The 22,812-nt window shown below is 35.2% G+C and overlaps 1 protein-coding gene across 1 annotated transcript in view; it reads left to right on the forward strand.

Annotated features, from left to right (window-relative positions):
* The window catches only part of ABI2 (abl interactor 2), a 117,024-nt gene that overhangs the window by 70,400 nt on the left and 23,812 nt on the right, over positions 1–22,812 (forward strand). The window contains 7 exon segments of the mRNA XM_044913700.1: positions 7,351–7,527; positions 8,987–9,004; positions 16,555–16,652; positions 19,668–19,814; positions 20,809–20,933; positions 21,968–22,077; positions 22,079–22,151. Coding sequence (XP_044769635.1) covers positions 7,351–7,527; positions 8,987–9,004; positions 16,555–16,652; positions 19,668–19,814; positions 20,809–20,933; positions 21,968–22,077; positions 22,079–22,151 — 748 coding nt within the window.

Consider the following 22,812-nt stretch of genomic DNA (forward strand, 5'->3'; position numbering starts at 1 on the left):
TTATTTAATTTTATTTTTATTTGTTTTGAATCATCTTCATTTGAAGTTGAACAATCCCTGGATGGGTGAGGGATCTGCAGCTGTCCAACACCTGTTAAGTCTATATAAAATAGTATGTTGGGTGAGAGATTGAATAGGAGAAATGGGGTGATGAAGGCTATATCTAAGAAATCAGTAATTTTTTTAAAAATTACATATTTTTTTATCATTTGCTTTAAGGATTGAAATATTTTTCAATTATGTTTAATGTACAGGTAGAGTCCTTTGTTTTAAAAGTCAATTGAACCTCCAAACTTTTATACTTTCTAAACTGAAAGATTATAGTATGAGAAAATATTTTCTGTTTACAAGGCAAATACTCAGTAAATACTCTAAATACAAGGATTGGCAAGCTTTTTCTGTAAAGGGCCAGATAGTCAATATTTTAGGCTTTGTGGGCCAGATATGGGGTATCAGTCTCATTCTTCTCTCTGTATGTTTTTAAACAACTATTTAAAAATGTAAAAAACTATTTTTAGCTTGTAGGTGATATAAAAGCAGTCTGCAGGCCAGATTTGGCATGTAAGCTGTAGTTTGCAAGCCCTTGTTCTAAAATACTGTTTTTTCCAAATGTTTGGTACTTATATTTTTTATTATTCTTATGCTTCATTAAAAATACTATGTTTTTAGAGGGAGCCCCGGGACATTCTTACAATACCTTGAGACTAGATTTTTTTTTTCCCCAATTTGAGCAAAAATATTAGGTTCCAAGAATTTAGAGAGACGATTGGGTTGAAGAAGGAAAGAAATGGAGGTTCAGTCAGGTCAAAGACAAGATCACATGTTTGTTGGAATGGTAGGTAGGTATGAAGAGTTGTTTTATAAAGGTTGTCTGGTAGAGTGGTTGAGGACTAGGAGATATTAGATTCTGAGGTATCTGATTTCTTTCCTTATCAATATCTTTTTCCTGTCTCCTAGGTCAAAACCTTATCACTTTTCAGCCTCCTGTGTTCTAGCTATTTTTCCATAGGTTTGGGAGTGGGGAGGGTCAGGGGTCTAGGTTTTACTTTGGTTCTTCTGCTGACTTGCCTGATATTTGACCTACTTGAACTTCAGTTTTCTCGTTTGTAAAATGGTAGGACTGATTAGATGATTTCTGAGCTGTCTTCCATTTTGAATTATTTTTTCTTTTGAGATTCTCACAAATGAACTTGATTTATATTTCCTTTTTTTCTTTCTATTCTGCTGGCTTTGCTGTTCACCTCAATCTGTGCCCCACCTACCTCAACCTTCTATCACTCTGATGTAACAACTATTTTCTAATTAGAATCTGAGGATGGGAATTCCATTGACTCTACCAATTATGTATCATGAAGATGTATCAGGAACATACATAGTTGTGTTGTGTTCAACACAACAGAGTAGTAACTCCTCTAAATGTCAAAGGTTTTGAAAAACAGGATAGAATTGATTATGAATATTTAGTATCAGACTTTTTTTGTGGTAAATGGATAATATGGCATTAAGTAGTGTACTAATTTATACCACACTCACCATCAGGAGTATTAGGATAGGTTCTTGATATGGATTACCTTAGGTATTTTAAGGATCACAATTTTATTATTATTTTTTAAGATTTTTATTTTTAAGTAATCTATTATACCCATTGTGGGGCTCGCACTTAGAACCCTGAGATCATGCTCCACTGAGTGAGCCAGCCAGGTGCCCCAAGGATGGCAGATTTGTTTTTTTTTAAGATTTATTTTATTTTTTAAATAAATGATTCTAATACTTTCTTCTTCAAGATTTTTTTTTTTAAGATTTTTATCCATTTATTTGACAGAGAGAGAGTGAGAGAACCGAAGTAGGGGAAGTGGCAGAGGGAGAAGGAGCAGCAGGCTCCTCGCTGAGCAGGGAGCCTGACATAGGGCTCAATCCCAGGACTCTGGGATCATGACCTGAGCTGAAGGCAGATGCTTAACCGACTGAGCCACCCAGATGCCCCCAAAATTCAATTTTAAATTAAGGAAATCCTACTAAAGGCTATCAATATGTAATTATGCATAGAAAGTAGGATTTATACAGTTCTTAACTTCTTATGTATAGTTTATATCATTTTATTAAAAAATGAATAACTGAAAATTACCATTTAGTAGTAACTAATTTGTTTTATGGAAGATGAATAATTTAAAGCATATTTGTCATTTAAATAATTAAATGCTTATTTGAAACATTAATTACTAATAAAAAAAATGGAGACATACTTGAAAACATCCAACTTAGTTGAGTTAATCCACTGTAGCTATTTGCAGATGTTTTCCCACAGAGATGGTCAGCTGCCTGAGGTAGTGCTGTGCAGTACAGTTAACTCTCGATTATCTGTGTTCATGGGACACAACAGTGCATGGATAATCCTAAAACAAAGTACTTTATACGGTACCTTCTTGATATCTGTTGTGGCCTGTGTATGTGCTTGGATCCATGAAGGAGATGTGAGAATGGGTCTCAGGCTTGCAAGGGAGCTGGGAGCCCGTATGACTATCTCAAGGTGGTAGGTGTTTTAGAGGCCTTGGGTTTGGCACTGCATAGCTGAGGTGTCATGGGGGGAGCCTGCAGCATGTGAGATCAGACTTGGCAGTCTCAATGAGAAGAATAGAGAAACAAAGTGATAAGGATCTGTTAATAAGAGTAGTCCACACAGTTCCAGTGATATTACTTGGTGTGTTTCTGGTTAACAGGTAGCAAAAAACAATGGTGTTTATTAGAAGTGTACTTGCCTTAGTTTCGGTAGTCTTTGCTTTTCAAACACATTTTTTACTTGCCACAGATAAGTGCTATTACTGAGACCTTTACTAAATAAGAATAAATTTATTGTCATGTAACTAGTTACTTCAGAAATCCAGGACAAATTTAGAATACTTTTTACTTACTATTAAAATTCTTCCTAAATATCAGTGTTGAACTTGTACTTCCAAAATTTAACTTCAATGCATTCTAGTTTTGTAATGTCAAAGAATATTATGAAGGCAAATGCAGTGGTGATTAGTGAAAGCTATGGATTTAAGAAAAACAGAGTAGCCATATTTTTTAATTAAAAATTTCATAGGAGCTTTACAAAAATTCTTTTAAAACTGACAGTTGGCTGTGAGTTGATGAGTGCTGAAGTTGGATGTTAGGTATATATAGAGAGGGGAGTGTTCATTCTATTACTCTGTCTAGTTTGAATATGATTTTCCCCAAAGGAAAGCTTTGAAAATTTGAAGTGGGCGATTGCTGAAAATTTCAGAATGTTGTGGACCAAATTTTCTCCTCCTTTGTTCTCTGTTGTTATTCAGACGCCAAATAAAACCATAGCTATTTTCTGAATATATATTTGATTTTTGTTCACAAGAACTCCTACAGTTCAACCTAGTATGGTAGTAGGATGGCAAGAATACAAATCATGCTCTTTGATTTTCTTAACCATTTATTACTTTTATTATTGTAGATGTTTTTAAAAAGCTAACAACACCAAATATCTGTATCTAGCCAGTCACTAGAGACATTAATCTCTTAAGTCAGCTCTTGTAACAAGTTTGGAAACAATTGGTATTTGAGAGTGCATAATGTAAGGACAAGTGAATTTGTCTTTCCTCTACATCATTGGTTCTCAAGCAGGGAGTTATTCCCCCCACGGGGACATTTGGCAATGTCAGACATTTTTGGTTATCACAACTTGGTTTGGAGGAGTGCTACAGGTCTACTGGGATACTTCTTCACATCATACAATACTCAGGACAGCCTCCCACAACAAAAAATTATCAAAATGTCAAGAGTGTTGCTGTTGAAAAACCCTGCTCTAGTTTTTCTAAGATGTAGGAATTCTTTTAGAGTAGACAGCTAGGAATATATAACCAAACTAAATTCTTTTGATTTTCCATGGATGTATGCTGTTAAGAATTACATTTTAAACATGCCTTCAGTTTTTACTGAGAATTAATATAAGAAGCAACATTTTTCTCTTCAAAATTCCTCCAACCAATTCCTTTTAAAGTTTAGTGCTGGGAAAATTGTCCTTCCTGATGAAGGGATATGTTTTCTTGTAACTCATTGTTTGCACTTTGCCTTCCCTCCCAAGAAGCTGTAAGAGCCCAGAGATCTTTTCCTTTGCTATATTGGTTTTTGTTTTATCCTTAGTGTAATGATCTGCGGGTTTGGGCTGTTTGTGTGCTTATGAAGTGAACAAAAAAGTAGTATGTAAGTGCCTCCAGTCCCCAGGCTTGATCGGATGTTTTCAGTGCTTTTTAAAAAAAGTCTCAATTTTTTCAGACAGTTAAAAAATATGTGCTTATTATAAAATGTAACCGTATATTGGGGCGCCTGGGTGGCTCAGTCGTTAAGCGTCTGCCTTCAGCCCAGGTCATGATCCCGGGGTCCTGGGATCGAGTCCCACATCGGGCTGCCTGCTCCGTGGGAAGCCTGCTTCTCCCTCTCCCACTCCCCCTGCTTGTATTCCCTCTCTCGCTGTGTCTCTCTGTCAAATAAATAAAATCTTTAAAAAAAAAAAATGTAACCGTATATTAATGCAGATATGGAAAGTTGCTTCCCCATTTTTATTCTCTGGAAATTTATTAATATTTTCACCACAAAAATTTGAAATTGAATTTTAATTTGCAGTAAACTTAGAATTCTACTATGGGTGGTTGGGTTTGCATTCTTATGGTTTTTTTTTTTTTTAAGATTTTATTTATTTATTTGTCAGAGAGAGAGAACACATGCAGAGGGAGAAGCAGGCTCCCTGTTGAGCAGGGAGCCTGAGAGCCTAATGTGGGACCCGATCCCAGGACCCTGGGATCATGACCTGAGCCGAAGGCAGACGCTTAACCAACTGAGCCACCCAGGCGTCCCTTACGGTTTCATTTTTGAATAGGATAATTACATTTCTAAAAACTGGAATAGAAACAATGTCTCAAGAAGATTACACTCTCTGATAATTTTTCTCTTATTGATATGGTGAAGACCAGTTATAAAAAATAGGTATCCAAAAAAGTACCGTATTTTCTTTGGTTTTTGTTTATTTTGAAGCATAGTTAATACATATGAAATTTTCCTAGCCCATGTTTTGAATGATTCAGGATGACTCATAAAAAATTATTCAAAATGAGATTTTTATTTCTCTGAAGTTTTAAATACCAATATTATCACTAATATATAAATTTCTTTTTTTCTGTTACAGTAGCTCTCCCAAGTAGAAAGGAAAGCAGATTTTGTAATTTTTTTTTTTTAAAGATTTTATTTATTTATTTGAGAGAGAGAATGAGAGAGAGCACATGACAGGGGGGAGGGTCAGAGGGAGAAGCAGACTCCCTGCTCAGCAGGGAGCCTGATGTGGGACTCCATCCCGGACTCCAGGATCATGACCTGAGCCGAAGGCAGTCGCTTAACCAACTGAGCCACCCAGGCGCTCAGATTTTGTAATTTCTACTTAACATGCTCAGAAAAAGCTCAAAGAAATATTTAAAATGATAAGGTTACTACCTTGGCCAGTCTTTGATTTGATGCTTCATTTAGATACTAGTTGTGAAGCTTATGGATACTGTTGCTTTTAAAATCTGTTGGTTGAAATAGGAGGCTTCGAATTTGTTTTCAAGTTCCCTTCATACCTTGAGTAGTTTAGAGGAATAATCAGCTTTCAGATTTCTTTTTTTTTTTTTTAAAGATTTTATTTATTTATTTGAGACAGAGAGAATGAGAGAGAGAGAGCACATGAGAGGGGGGAAGGTCAGAGGGAGAAGCAAGCTCCCTGCCGAGCAGGGAGCCCGATGCGGGACTCGATCCCGGGACTCCAGGATCATGACCTGAGCCGAAGGCAGTCGCTTAACCAACTGAGCCACCCAGGCGCCCATTCTTTCTTTTTTTTTTTTTTAATTTAATTAATTAATTTATTTATTATTTTTTTATTTTTTTAGTATTTATTTATTTAGTATTTATTCCTAGCACTTGGAAGTGCTTCAGGAATGGTGTGAGAGATATGAACAATTTTAGTGAGGTTTTTTCCAACTTTTTTGACTGCAACGCACAGTAAAAAATGTATTTTACATTGCATCCAGTACACCATTTCTTTATATCTTCATATATATAACAAATAAATGTTTCAGGAAAAAATACTATATGTATATACAGTCTAGTATTTCTGTTCTTTTTCATTTAAAATCATTGCTCTTCACATTCCACTAAATTACAACCTGCTCTTTGAAAAATGCTGTTTAAATGTATTAGCTATCTGTGTTTGTGCAGAAATTCACCATCTTTTAGCAAATAGAAGACTGAGTAAAAACATATTTATCCTATGTGAACATTTAACAAATAGGATAAATTAATGAAGTATTTTGTAAGTATTTGTCATGATAAAATATAAGCAAACTTAAGGTTTTTTTTGTAAAAAGATGACTGTTTTTATATATATGTATATAGTTTTAAAGATTTTATTTATTTGACAAAGAGAGACACAGCGAGAGAGGGAACACAAGCAGGGGGAGTGGGAGAGGGAGAAGCAGGCTTCCCACGGAGCAGGGAGCCCGATGGGGGGCTCGATCATAGGACCCTGGGATCATGACCTGAGCCAAAGGCAGATGCTTAATGACTGAGCCACCCAGGCACCCTGACTATTTTTATATTTTTATATTTATATTTTGTATTTATAATTTAGGCCTCTCTCTCCTTTTTTTTTTTTTTTTTTTGTAAATAAAAAGGCATTTGAACACCAATGGAAATTATACTAACAGGTTATTTTAAAATGTAACCAAATTAATACCTGGGGCTTTCTTTATCATTATGTTAGTTTAAATATTAATGGATGGGAAAAAATTAGCATTCTTTAACCCAAGGGTTGGCACACTTCTGTAAAGGCCCAGCTAAGAAATATTTTAGGTTTTGCAGGCCATGCAGTCTTTGTTTTAACTACTCATCTCTGCCCTTGTAGTGTGAAAATATGTAACAAGTAGAATAGCTGTGGTCCAATAAAATTTTATTTATAGAAACTGAAATTTGAAGTCTGTCTAATTTTCACATGTCATGACATTATTTTTCTTCTGACTTTTAAAAACCATTAAAACATGTAAACACTACTCCTAGGTTGTAAAAAACAAAACAAAAAACCACTTCAGGTTGTTAAAAACAGGTTGTGGGCCAGATTTGGTCTGCCAGCCATGATTTGCCAACCCTTGTTTTAGCCTTAGAATGGAGAAAGCCAGTAGGTCCAAAAAGGACAAAATTTAGCAGTTGGGGTTAAGTATATGAATAATGATGTTAAATCTATGAGCATTTATATTTTGATTTTTCTGGGCAATAGAGCTATACATTTTTGTGTTGTGTTTATATTATATTTTACAGACCGTTGATATTCATAAAGAGAAAGTTGCAAGAAGAGAGATCGGTATTTTGACTACCAATAAAAACACTTCAAGGACACATAAGATTATTGCTCCAGCCAATCTTGAACGACCAGTTCGTTATATTAGAAAACCTATTGACTATACAATTCTAGATGATATTGGACACGGAGTAAAGGTAAGTATAATTTTTGCCAACCTTTTAAAAACAATAGTCCATAATGGAACTAACTCTTTAGAAAATTAAGCTTTTGTCTTTTCTTTCCTGGAAGCCCAAGTTTTGGCCCAGTTGTGGTTCTGAAGATTCCTTGCTGCTATAACTATTTTATCCTTCTTGCTGCTTCTTAGTGCTGTGTTTTCAGGTTTTAAACATCCATCTTTAAATGAATTGCGTTTACTTAACCAGTTATGAGACTACCTCATATAGATCGGGCAAATAAGTGTGGTCTAATTTTTCTAATCTTTTAATGATTTAATATGACTGATTAAAAAATTACTCAGCATGTTCTTAAAGTATCTACCTTATCTCAAACATTTATCAATAAAGCTTTCGCATTTTCAGAAGGAACATGTATAAACAATCATGTGCTTTGAAACGTTCTAAAATAATTTTACCTTAACATTTTGGGTGAGAATAGTGTAGATAAAGGTAATTTGTGAATTAATATTTCCACTGCTTTTGAGTATGTAGCCATTATATATTTTGGCTATTTTTTTTAAATGTATTAGAGTGTCTGCTGTATATGTGTAGTGCCATGATCAAAACTGAGGTGCATATAAATTTCATTTACATTGGTATTTATACTTAAACTATTTGGAGCTTCCTCTAAGTATTAAGTTACTTAAAGCTTTCATCTTAATCAGTGATTTGAAAGGCAATGACTTATCAATGTGACTTAGAATAAATATTTACATACGTGAGAAACTATAGTTTATACAGTTGATGTATGTCTATATAAGCAAATTTAAACTAAAAAAAATACCCTACTACTATGGCTAGAAATCAGTTAAATGTAAATTTAATGTAGATCTAGGTAAAAGAAAACATACAGTGTAAACTTTAAAAAAATTTTTTTCTTAGAATTTTGATATAAGCACTATTTGCAATTTGATATTTAATTTTATAAAATATTTAAAATTTTATAATTTTGAGATTTATTCAAGGCTAATAACTGCTCATAGAAAATTTTAGGGTAATGCCAGAATCTAATTACAAAAGGCACTTAGAGTACAAAACATAATATTTGTGCTTGTCCGCTTATATAATAAACACATGATTTCCTTCCCACTCCAATTCTTTCTTAATTCAAGTAAAATGTTGTTCTTTTGGGACTCTGTAGTCTTTCTTGTTATTTGGACTTTTAGTGTTTAGGGGTCACTATTTGAAGAAATCTTTAATAAAGTTAAGTTTTTGAATAAAACAATGTCATATAATTTCATCAAAAAAACCCTCCTGTTCATGACACATTCTGCTTTGACCACTCTTTCTATGATCTACTGAAACATTATTTTTTAATGCTGAATGCTTAACTTGTTTTTTCTTTGTTTTTTCCTTTCTCTTCACATCCTGAAGTTCCAACTAACCTTTCAATGCTTTTTTTCCTTACCTCTTTTATTTGCTCCATTTATGCATTAAGTGGTTGCTTAGATTTAAGGTAAGAGATTCCAGGGCTGGATTTCCATTCTTTGTTCTTATGTAGAATATTGCATATGGGGAGTGAAGAGATATTTGGCACTTGGCCTTCTAAAATCAACAAATAATTCCTCTTTTTAATTTTTAAAAATTTTTGTCATGCAACTCTGTGGTGTGTCTTCATGTTCTGTGAGGGCAGATTTTTTGTCTGTTTTGTTCACCACCCTGTCCTGTGTGCCTAAAACAGTGCCTGATGCATACATTAGGTGCTTAATAAATGTTTTTGAATAAATGCTTATTTTGCAATGTTAATATATTTTGTGAAACTAAAATATAAGTTACCCTATCATAAAATGTCATTATGAAGTAAAATTAGGTGGACTTTTGTAAATGTAGAATTTATTTTATGGATTGGAGGGCCAATTAATGTGCTTTATTTAACCCTCCCCCTGTGTAATAGCCTTTTTATTCTATAAATGGTGTGCTTTATTATACACCTTGTGGCCGGTATGTCATTATCTCTTGACTCTTACTCAATGTAAAGAAATTGAGAAGTGGAAAATACTCAGTGTTACAGTTTTTTTTTAAGTTGCAGTATCATGTATTTTGCAAAAAGCAAAATTAGTTTCTCTTTTCCAAATTGCTATATAAGATATATATTTCAATATAAACTCACTCTAAGCGTTTTACTAGCTAAATATTAATTATATCAAAACATCAGAAGTTCATGAGTGTTTAACAAAATACACATTAAGAATTAGAGAAATATTTGTTTTAGTCACACTTTAGGGTTTGTTTGTTTTTTCACATTTTAGTATTTTGGAGAATTAATGGTAAAAGACATTCAAGTGTATTCAAGAAGCGTTTAAATAGAAGGTTGCTAAAATTATTTCACCAAACTGAGCATGTATTTCCTTTTTGTTCTTATTTTCTTAGCTGAACTTTATAATTTCTTTTCAAATACATTTTCTTTCCAAAGCCCTGTTATTTGCCATGTCTTCAGTATAGAAAGTGGTAACAAGAAGATAACTGAGATCTGAATCATTAGCTACTAATACTAACCATGGCCACAGACATTTCAACAGATCCTGGTAGAGAGATACGACTAGAGGAGTCAAGCAAATAAACTTGTTACTGAGTAGAATGTTGGGTCCAAGCCCTCAGTCTTGGTGAGTGGGGCATGTGGAATTGTGAGGATATTCCTTCTGCATTAAATACAAAGAACTAGACCCAAAGCAGTGTGTGACTACCTTGGCTGTTTTCCTGTAAATACTATATTCAAATTTTAGCTATTGATGTGTTTTCTCCAATGTGATAAAAGTGCACAGAAAGATTACCTGAAGGAAAAACACAGAAATGGACCAATTCTTTTCCCCTTAATTTAAGTTTAGACCGGCTTGCTTAAGCTACTATCCCATGATATTTCCTCCAAACTCTACTATGATTCCTTCTTGACCTTCCTGGATTCAGGATCTGTTCCAGGTGGGAGATAGACCAAAATGAGTAGGAAATGAGAGAAGTCCCTAGACAGCAAGAAAATATCACACTTGTATTAGATTTCTTAATGTCTTTGCTGTGTGTACCAGAAAGCTTCACTCGTGAGTACTGTGGCTCTATGTAGGTGTTTCTGCAATATCTGGGTAGAGTTGCCTGGTAAGAAGAGTACCCTGAATTCATCCTAGAAGCTAGAATGCACCAGTGCTCTGTCTTTTCTTTCTTCCTGTCCTCCTTGTGAATGTCTGTCTTCTCTGTAAACTTGTAGCACATGGTTAATAATTTTAAGTGAACCAAAACAAAGTAGAGTGAAAAAAATGTTCAGCGTAGGGGGCCTGGGTGGCTCAGTCATTAAGCTTCTGCCTTCGGCTCAGGTCATGATCCCAGGGTCCTGGGATCAAGCCCCACATCGAGCTCCCTGCTCGGCGGGAAGCCTACTTCTCCCTCTCCCACTCCCCCTGCTTGTGTTCCTGCTCTAGCTATCTCTGTCTATCTCAAATAAATAAATAAAATCTTAAAAAAAATGTTCAGCATGTAACAAATCATTTCTCTTTTTATTCTGGTATTGAAACATGAGTGGTTTTGGAAGGGTTATTAATGGAATAATTTAATACATTAAAGTAGAAAATAGAATTAAAGAGGAAATGTTATAGTTGGAAGGGACTGCAGATAGTAAACTAGTGCAGTGGTTTCCAACTGATCTTGGAGACCTGTGGATTATATCAAGTGCCCTAGAGGTCTCCTGATGTTTGTTGGTAGGATTATCTGCTACTTTGATTTCCTCAGTTCTCTATGAACTCTGTGTTTGCTCTTGTTGCTGTCAGACTTTTGATGCCTCTCAGGCAGTTTCTAAACAAAGATCACACTTTGAGGCCATACACATGGGATTTGACTTAGAAGAATCCTCCATACTAAAAGTTGAATTTTTAACATTTTATATAGCATGTTCTCATGGTGGTTCATGGTCCTTTTCATCTGAAATTTAGGTTATTTTTTTCTTTAGTTGACTGGGGAGAACAAGTTGTAGAGTTTAATTCATCAGAACTTTGAAAACAATGTGGTGATATTTTTACAACAAAAGGCATAAAAAGCTAAAGGGTGGAATGCCATATTGGAAGTGTTTTCATATGTACCTGAGGCCATAGAAAAATGGAATTTACCTTGAACTGGGATACCTTTATTTGAAATGGATTTTTCTTTTGAAAGCAGTGAAGTTGTCCCTCATGAAGCTAAGCTTTACTACTTTTTAAATAAATATATTAGTTTAATAAAAAACAGTAAGGACTACTAATCTGTTAGTGTAGTATTTATTTCAGGTGAATATGTTGTGCAAGCAGATTCTAAATAATTAATGAGGAGGGGTTAAGGATTTGTTTTACAACTAACACATTAAGAATATAACACTTTTGAAAATTTTGCTTGGGATCTTTAAGATCCTTAACCCTGTGTAAAAAATGGCTTTAGTTTTTTACTCGAGTGTGTTCTTTAACAGTGTTTGTCATTCTCTACAGAAGGATGATAAATTGCTTCTCATATTTCCAGCTTTCACATGCAGCTGAGGGTTCACTCTTGAGCATTTATCTGACACATTATTTGGAGGAAAAACTCCAAAGCAGCAACCCTTGGGAGACCCATCTGGTTTTGCCTATTCCAATCTTAAGCCACCAATTCTATTTTGGCAAAGGCCGGTTGTCACAAAGTATTTTTAAAATCAAACAAATTTGCTCATCTTTATTCCTCTTGTCCTTCTTTCTTTACCTCTCTTCCCCCTTATTCCTACTCTTTTATTCCCTTATATCTGTATTGGATTATTTCAGGACTCTTAGTACCTTAGGCTTTTTGTCTTCCTCTTACTAAAAATTTTACCCCTTCTGAATTCATAGTCGAACTCCAGATTACAGCTTTGATTTCCCTCAAAAGATCTGCTGGTCCTTTTCCTGTTAGCCCTGGGAATTGAAGTAGGAACATATATCCCCTGAGGAGAGGGATAGAGCCTCTAGGAAGCCCAAGAATTATGTCCTGGATGGGACTATGGGAAATAATACTGGACAGTGAATGAAGGCCCAGAGGTGCCTGACCACAGCTTCTACCCATCCTCACTACTCCACATCCAGATACAGACTATACATAGTCCCCTTCTCTCTGTGTAGTGAAATCCTGCTCTTTTTTTTTTTTTTTTTTTAAGCAACAGTCCAGCTTAGATTTTTCTCTAAACCTTTCTGTAGTTTTTCCTTCTCATATTGATACTTCTTTTTTGGAGATTTCTATATAATTTGTAGACATTCCTTTTTGCTTAAAACATAGGAGTCTTATTCCAAAATGCTGTAAGTTCCTTAAAAGCAGACGAATCATTTCATAGGCCTTTGTGTCCCGTTCCACCCCCCACAAATGTCTCCCTTAGTTTTCATATTTCTTTAACCTTGTACCTAGTAGTCTGGTAGGTGATAAGTGGTTGATAAATGAGGGATATACCACAGATACCATTTTAGAACGTGTCTGCCACTATTTTATCATAGCAGGTCATATGTCAGTGGGAGATTTCTTCATAGCAGAAGTGATGTCCTTTGTGAACTAGAGATACCTGGCCAGCCAGCTTTATAAAAAATACTGAAGTTCACAGGGTACTAGAAAGCACTGAGTTTTCTAATGAACATTATATTATGATATATCAAGGTTCAAGGAGGTATTGAATGTACCAAAAAAGCATGGAGCAAGAAAGGTAGGAGCATTGTAGAAAAAATATTAAGGCATAAGAATGGGCCTGATGCTTGGTGATAGTTGTAGAGATCTCCAAAGCCTCGGAAATAGGACCACTCTTTGAACATAAAGGAACTTTTCTACCTCCAGTTTTATCTGCATTCCTTAGTCACAGGCCAGTGGCAAAGTATTTGAGCTTTATCACTTAAATGAAATATTTCTTCTGCTTCGAGGGTTTTTTTTTTTTGGTAGGAAAAGAAGCGGGGGGGATGTTTCCTACTGTTCCTCCTTATACTTAATACCTGCTTTACTTAGCTCTCAATAATGACTTTCCCCTTTATGGAAACAAAAAATACCCACATAATTGAATGATTGTTGCAGTCAGCCACCAAACTTCATTCTGATTCCCAAATAAAACTTTGGAAAGTATGATGAGCAATCCCACTGATGGTTCAGGACCATTAACTACATGTTAATGTATGATGATAGTTTGGTTTATGTTTACAATTTGTTTAAAGTTTCATGTGGAATTGCTGTTATTGAGTGGGTTTTCTTTGTCCTGACCTCATGGTGTGTTCTCTCTTTCTCTGTCTCTGTCTCTTGGTCTCTCTCCCTTGAGGTCCCCTTCACCATACAGTTTAGTCCTCCTGTGTTTTGCTGCTTGTGAGGAAATGTTGTCTCCCCATAAACTTCCCTCAAAATAGTGTTTAAGACCATGGCAGCTATCCAGTAAACTTTTTTATCAAATGATTTTATATTTGAAATATACTTTCTTAAGTTTAATTATAATACAAATCCTACCTATGATAAACAAATTAAGTTTTATTTGGCAGTTATTCCTGTTCTTTTCCCTTTTCCTCAAACTAGATGGCAATATTTATATATATATATATTTTTAAGATTTATATATTAGAGAGAGAGCACAAACAGGAGTGGGAGCAGAGGGAAAGGGGGGGGGGCGGAGAGAAGCAGACTCCCTACTGAGTGCAGAGTTCCACGAGCCCACGACCCTGAGAGATCATGACCTGAGCCGAAATCAAGAATGGGATGCTCAACTGATTGCACCACCTAGGTGCCCCCCCAGTATTCATATTCTGCATAGCATATTTATTGTTTTACTTAGCATAGAATCATTTTTCACAAGCGAAAACCACCTTGAAGAAATATTGAAAAACTCTTTTAGCTTAATATAAAGGTACAGTATCAGTGATGTATAAAATTACAGATTTTTTGGACATTCTGCAGGGCCTCTTTGGTTTCTTCAGTGATTTAAGTTACTTATCCAAACTCCATTAACCAAGCAGATACAGTCATTTGATGATCCTACAGATCATAAAATGTATCAAGTTTTGTTTATGGAAATGTCCATCAGATTTTAATTTATAGATTGTTTATTTTATATTTTTTAATTGATTAAAAGATTTCTAGAAGATACTGCAATTTAAACAAAAACACCTCAGATACCAAAACATTGAATCAAAGTTGGAAAGCTGTTTTCAAGTATTTTAGCTATTCCATGTATAGAATAAAATTCTCTTTTACTTTTTCTGTCCCTGCTCCTTTTCCTTCCCGTTTCTAGCAAATTGATGTAGTTTAGTGTTGGCTCACCTACTTCTCCCTTGTCACTTAAAGTAACTTTGGGTTTTATGTTGTTTAAGGTTGAGCTTAAAGGACTTTGGTTACTACTTATAAAAAATCTTCTGGTATCATAAATGAAGATTACAGTTTGAAAAGCTACTGGTTACTCGTCATATTACTCCTAAAATTTTCCCCAAATGTGGATTGATTTTTTTCAAAACTTTTTCTGGCATTTTCATTTGAAGATATGATTAGCATACCCTCTGCTTATTAATGAGGGGGAGAACAAGGAGAAGTTAATCTTTATTCTTACTTGATAACTGGTTTGTTTTGTATTTATTGTTTAAAAGTAACAATAAAAGGATTTCAGATAAATGCTTCACTTTAAAAATATTGACATCTGAAAGGTGTCATTTGTCATTAAAGATTGTTTTAACATCACACACAACTTGTTCACTGGGCTATTCATTTGAAGAGTTTGTTTCTGGATATATTATTTCTTGCCTATTCAGATAACAAGTAGTATTTTAGGAGTTTTAAAAATTTCATTTAAGCCAGAGTTACTTTTGACAGCTTCAATACTCTGTATACGATTATGATTTGTTTTCTTAAAATTTATATTTTGAAATTACAGTTATAAATGTATTGTGATTTCAATGGTGTACTGTCTTGCAGTTTCATTTTATAAGTATAATTTGAATACTCCAGATATATTCTTGTTAGAAAAGTTAAGATCCGCCCCCCCCTTTTTTTTTTTGAAGTGTTTGGCAATCCAGAATATTAGGGGCTTAAAATAGGGTCAGGTATGAACCTATATGTTGACCATTTACTCTGACCCATTGGTAATCTCAAACAATTTGAGACTGCATTTGAACTATATTTGTGAATGACTTCTCTTACCCCTTTAAGACATCCAGATTTCTAGAGCTTTCTGTATAAGTTCTGATATACTTCTTTGGTGCCATCAGTTGTTCCCAGATTACACTACTCTCCTACCCTTGCATTTTAAGTTAGAGATAGAATAGTGAGGAGTAATGGCCCAGCTCTGATTTAGGACTCTGTTACATCTTTCCCATAATCTTTATTTTGGGCCTGAGTGGGTCTAATTCCCAGTGAAACTAGGACATTGCCAGTGGCCCCTGTATTGCTCATAATTGAATGGGATACCTCAGCCCTAACTTTCTAGTTCAGAGGTTTAGGAACATGCCTTAACTTCTGGCAGGTTTCAGGTGGGTGATTCCTTAATAAGAGAACATTAAAGAAATCTGAATTGTAAGGCTGATCCACTATTTTAAAAACTGAAAATTTTTCCGGTATATCACACAATTTAACTATTTTATATTCTCTAGTTACAGTGGATCAAAACTATAGTGCATATTTTATTGGGAAATGTGTTTTTTTTTTATAATTGCCATCTGAAAAAGGAATTGTTTAAAGGCATTGTTTTTGAATTTCTCTCTACTAAAACTAAAGTTCTTATAGTTATCCTATTGAATTTCAGTTAAATTTATTATCAGATAATCTAACCAGTGATCTGTTGGTGTGATGGCCTAATGGCAAATACAGTCTTTGCATATAATTATGTTTACAGTCATTTGAAAATCTCATGTTAGGAAGAGTCCTTTGAGTACAACTGTAGAATAACAGTAGAGTAGAAATTGCATATGAAATGCATGGCCTCTAATTTTTTTTTTTCCTCTTTAAACCTTACCCTCCTTTGTTAAATAGCATAACATTATTTCCCACAAGTGATATTTTGTTTCACTACATACAAGTTTTGATTGTTCCTCAACATTTTTTTAGGTGAGTACCCAGAATATGAAGATAGGTGGGCTGCCACGTACGACACCTCCAACTCAGAAGCCCCCCAGCCCTCCCATGTCAGGGAAAGGGACACTTGGGTAAGTATGTAACTAAGTAATAATTGAAAACCATTTCATGTAGTGTTGAAAACTAAACACTACATACATTTAAACTATTTTTTAATATTTGAAACAAGAACATTTTTCTCCCTAAGATTAACTTTTTTGTGTGTAACTTTCCCTTTTTCTGGGAAACCTCTTTATACTTTAAAGAGATTTTGTTTAAACGTTATTTTTCTAATAAATTTTAAATTTGAGGTAAAATCCTAGTCCAAGTTCATGATTTATTATAAATTGCACTCTAATTTCAGAAAATTTTTAGAGTATTTCATATTACATTTGACTATGCTTATTTAGACTATTCTTATGAAGAACACTGTGTAGATTACAAAATTCTGTATATTTTGTGTTGTTATGAGAATATCGAGCTTAATTTAGTCCAGCAGAAGTGAGCTCTGGATTTGACTTCTGGTAGAAACGGCCAATTAATGTAAAAGCGTCTAACATTTTTCTTCTGTAGCATCACAGTATAAAAATTCGGTTTATTGTGGCACCTGGCTGGCTCAGTCAGAAGAGCATGCAACTCTTGATCTCAGGGTTGTGAGTTCCAGCCCCACGTTGGGTGTAGAGATTACTTAAATAAAGAAATCTTAAAAAAATTTTATCATGGAGATTTGTGATCAGATGGACATAATATATCCCAGAAGCCAGATGACTAAAACTGTGGTCCAGTTCTGCTCCTGCTCTTTTGTCTTGCGTAGTCAGCCTCTTTGCAATTCAGTTTTTTCATCTGTAAAAGGGGGTAATAATTGTCCTCTATTAACTTTTCAGAGTCATTGTACCACAAATTGGATTTTTAAAAAATGTATAAGACAAAGACAAAATGCTTTGACAACCATTGGCTTTATTATATATGCTTAAAAATTTTTTAATTGGCAATGTTGTTTTTGGCCCCCTCACCAAAAAAAAAAAAAGAGAAAATGACAAAAAACCTAATTAATCACCATGGGTCAGGGCAGAACAAAGATGAGTTAGGATATAAAAGAGGATAGTGTTGGAAGAAGAGTTACAGTTAGGACAGTGGGAAATAAAAGAATAAAAATGAATTCCAGTGAGAAATAAGATGATTTTATTTGGGGTCAACAAAACAAATTCTGCTTAGATTAGAGAGGAAATTAGTAGATCAAATAAGATTTAAACTTCAGGGTCGAATGTTGATGACATGATAGGGTGTAATTGTGCAGAGGTAAGAGTAGAGAGATCAAGAGGAAGTATTTATTTTCCTATGGAATGTCTACATTTCTGTCATTTGTAGTGCCTAACAGATTTTGTTAGCTTTTAAGTCAAGATGGTTAGCAAAGTAACCCATTGTCATCTCAAGTAAAGTAAAACTTGTGTTGCTCTCAAATTTTGAAGATTTATTCGTATACCAGAATTTTTTCCCTTGTGTATTAGTAAGGGTTCTGCAGGGTCATTGGAGACCAGAGCTGCTGAACACCACAAGCCAGTTGATGGTCACAAACCTGGCTTTTTTGCATAGTGTTTGCCTAGCCATCATATTTTGTTCTTTTGCCCCTAATTTTTTACTTTGTTTTTATAATTGCCTTCATTGTATTGTTCTCAGTCAGCAAAGGGTTTTTTCTTGCATGAAACAGAATGTTTTTATTGTCTGGGAAAATTGTCTGGAAATCAGATGTTTGGAAATTAGTTTCCTATCTTATTTTTTTTTTATATTTACATTATAATTTCAGAGATGCCTAAACTTTTTAGTATTTTAAATCCAAGTTCCTGGCATTCCTTTTTCTTCTTTGGACCCAGTATCTCATTTATTGCCCTTTACTTCTTTTTAATTATTAATGTACACATGTATTTATGCAAGATTTTGAGGGTAGTAGAGTGGACAGGGTCAATGCAAAGTGATCTCACCCAAAATCAATAAACCATAACTTGAATAGCCCAGGAGAGCAGTTTTTAAAGGTACCCTGCAACTTTGCAGGGAGTGAATTATTGAGAATTTTACAAGGGAGCAACATCATTTCAGGAAAAGGAGGCTTTTTAATTTTCACATCTTGAGATCCCAGTTTTTATTCTCTCAGAAACCATAATCTTATCTGCAAAATGTCAGTTTCATGTCAGTTGAGTATTTATCATTGTCATAAAGAATTTAGAAACTTAGGGATGAGAGCTAATTTAATAATCACTAATGTGCCATTGTGCATCCTATTTCTGATCATATTTCCTTCCTTTTCTCATTCTCTTCCTTTTAAAGGAAATTTTGAGAAGAAGGAAATATATTAATAAAATCCAGTCCTTTTTGTGCTTTACATAAAGTTCAAAACAAATAAGGTAGAAAGACTTAGATGGTCTTGTCTTTTTCTCTCCTTTTTAAATGTTGAACTCTGAGGATGCGGGCAGGAGGTAAAAGAGAGCAAGGTTAAAGTTGAAGGAGGTGAAATGAGAATGGAGGGAGATGAGATTAACTTGTGTATTTCTGTGTATGGATATAGTTCAGTTTCTGTGTATTTACTCTATGGAAAGGGAAATGACTTGTTATAGTTGCTGTTGATCTTCAGTGTGGGGGTTGTGGAGCCAAATTCTGGATTTATTTACCCGATCTTTGAATATCTTTGGTTAGGGAGAGAGGGGTGAGGAAGATAATTAGTGCATTCATGCAGTGCAGTTGGGAAACTTTTGACACGGTACTAAAATAATTTGAACTCATCTCCCCCCCCCCCCCCCCCCCCCCGCCAAAAAAAGAGAAGAGAGTCTGGGAAACACTGGCTTACTTGGGAGAATCTTTGTGCTGTCAGAGAATGAGTGAACAAAATTGCATTAGTACAGGGAAATGAGGTTTGAGACTAAAGAATAGCAATACTCCTCAAAACCCTAATGGCAGAGAAGTGATACTAAAGGAAAGACTGAAATTGGTAGCTGGGTTATGTTAAAACATGTTCCTGTCTCTGAATACAAATTGTATTTCACTACTGGCAACTCTTTGAATTTGTTGTGCCGAAACTTGCTAATCACACAATACATACGCTCTTCTTTTTGTAGGCGGCACTCCCCCTATCGCACACTGGAGCCAGTGCGTCCTCCAGTGGTACCAAATGATTACGTACCTAGCCCAACCCGTAATATGGCTCCCTCGCAGCAGAGCCCTGTGAGGACAGCTTCTGTGAATCAAAGAAATCGAACTTACAGGTATTTTCTCTCCCTCAGTGCAAATGTGAAGGTCATAGAACCATAATTTTAGATTACTTCAGTTAAATCTCTCTCCTTGGGCGCCTGGGTGGCTCAGTTGGTTAAGCGACTGCCTTCGGCTCAGGTCATGATCCTGGAGTCCCGGGATCGAGTCCCGCATCGGGCTCCCTGCTCAGCGGAGAGTCTGCTTCTCCCTCTGACCCTCCTCCCTCTCATGCTCTCTGTCTTTCATTCTCTCTGTTTCAAATAAATAAATAAAATCTTTAAAAAAAAAAAAAATAAATAAATCTCTCTCCTTTTCCAAGCACTAAGTTCTTTTCCTCACTCTGCTCCCCCAGACCTCATCTGAATCCACCTCTCTCTCCTCATGTTCTGATGCAGCTTTGAGGTCAGGAAGTTGGAAAAAAAAAAACAAAAACCAAAAAACAGAAAAAACAGACATCTTAAAATACAAACTTCTCTACAAAATTAATAGTTACAGTTGACCTGAAAAAAAGTTATGGACCAGATGTGGGAAAAATAGTTACAGATCAGATATGGGAAATTGCAAGTTGTTTTTTGGTGGAACTTTACAGATGAAAAACTATACATAATAAAACAGTAATATGGGATGGTACATCAAGATATCATTACAAATAAAATTAATCAACCTGTTTAGGAAAACTGTGTTTTTATTATAAAACAAGTTTCTTCAGAGCATAAAAGTAATACTATTTTTATGTGTTGAACCCTATCACTTACCACTTATATTTCTGCAGAATTTTTCCTTCTTTCTCAATTTCAATTTCAAGCATCTTTTGATGCTTATTAAAAGGTGGTCAGAACAAGTTTCTTGAACTCAGTGTTTTTCCTATTTTACTCAAATTAGTACATGAAGGGGAGGGTTTTTGCATTATCTTTCTTTAGCAGTACTCATTTCAGAAAGTTTGGGGAAATGCGGGTGGTATCTGACTGTATATAAATAGTCCTGTTTGGGCGGCTCTCCTTTCTTCAGCAGCAGTGGGAGCAGCGGCGGAAGCCACCCGAGCAGCCGGAGCAGCAGTCGGGAGAACAGTGGAAGCGGGAGCGTGGGCGTTCCCATTGCTGTTCCTACTCCGTCTCCTCCCAGTGTCTTTCCAGGTAACACATGAACGGTGCCTCATCTTCGCTTGTCTTTTTTGAATTCGAACTCAGTTTCTGATTTAATTATAGTGGGCTTTCTTCCTAATCAGGATTTTTTTTTCCTTCAGGACTCCATAAATGTTGGGGAATCTTTATGCGTTTGTCATTTTTAACCAAGCGATTTCTGAGTTTATGCTCACATGCGTCTCTGTTATTTGGCTTTGGCCTTTGGTGCCGTGGCTCAGTTGGTCCTTTGAGGTTTCAGGTACCTCCTGGGTATGACCACGTTTACTTCCAGCTAGTGTTACGACATTGCATATGTTTGGACACGGTCCGTGTTAGAGTCACATTGGTAACAAAGGATTGGACAAATGTAACGGTAGTTCTGGCAGTTAAATTTAGTGGACTTTTGGAACTTAATACTCTCTGAAATACTACCCTTTCCCCCCCCCCAAAACATAAAAATGTGCTTGTTTAATGTGAAGACACCGAAGTTAAAATTTAGTTTTAAAAGCATGACACAGAAGACCTAGGGATAGAATTTTTAAATTTAATTTGCTTATCATGATACCAAATAGATAATATCTTTTTAAAAATCATGAAAAAGATTTGTGTTTTTCTAAATTTTTTTTTACCTAATATGTTTTTGTCTGGAATATGTGTTTATTTTCTGATTTTTGTAATTCAAAATGGAATACTGTTTCCTAATGTATTATGTTTTATATACTATTTACAAAATACAGTGCTAAAAATTACAATATAAAGGGAACATCTTTCTTCCAGAGTAGTGGCTTTCAGGTAAAATGGAATGCTGTTTTTAATGAATTAAAAAATCTGTACATTACCCTGAGCATTTTGAATTATTTGCTGCAAACCAAATAATCCTTTAATATAAGCTTCATTCTTTTTTTTTTTTTTTTTTACCATTCTCTTCTATTCTTTGGTTAGTGTTAAGCACTGAATATTTAACATTAGGTTCTCTAATGCCTTTTCTAATCCCGCCTAATGGGCCTGCCTCATTAATGCTGCCTCTTACTCCTCTTTCCCCTCAGCCCCTGCTGGCTCTGCTGGCACTCCTCCCCTTCCTGCTACTTCTGCATCTGCCCCTGCCCCTCTTGTTCCTGCTACTGTCCCTTCCTCCACTGCCCCAGACGCTGCTGCTGGGGGGGGCCCAGGCCCTTGCTGATGGCTTCACTTCTCCAACTCCCCCTGTTGTTTCTTCCACTCCCCCCACAGGTGAGTACGGCTTGTTCCTTTGGCAGGCACATCCAGTCATCTGGCTCTTTTACCTGGAGCTCTGGCTTTATGACTTTTGTTTGTGCCGTGTGTGTGTGTGTGTGTGTGTGTGTAAAATCTGAAGAATAATGGACTAACTTAGAAAATGGCATTCTACAAAAAGTAGAATTTCCTGAGGAAGGGTGAAGTTCACATACACTTTTCCAGTAGAGTAACACAAATATACATTTTTTTAATTGCTTGAATTTCATTTACTGGAGATTTGTGAATTTAGTATGGAGCCATTTTCTGTACAGTTTTGAGGTGGTGTTGTTAGAAGTAGTGTTGCAGATTAAGTCTTTAACAAAGACTTAAGGAAATAATTTTAAGGTATATTTTATAGGAAATATTTGATGTAACAGTTTGGAAGTCTCTGAAGTCTATCAAAAGCAGCTCTGGAAACACATAGACAATAATGGACTTTTTAAGAATTTCAGGTTTACTTAAGTGTTACTTAAGGTTGACTGGTGTTTTAGTTTTTAAAACTGCATCCTAAAATCTGTCTTGATGGGGAAGGGGAAAAAGGTTCAGTTGCTACAAAATATATTTGCAAAGTTAATAGTGATGCTGGTTATTAGCAAACAAATTCTTTATCTATTATAAAAATGTATGTGTTTGGACA

The sequence above is a fragment of the Neomonachus schauinslandi genome, chromosome 3, assembly GCF_002201575.2.
Source record: "Neomonachus schauinslandi chromosome 3, ASM220157v2, whole genome shotgun sequence".
NCBI lineage: Eukaryota > Metazoa > Chordata > Mammalia > Carnivora > Phocidae > Neomonachus > Neomonachus schauinslandi.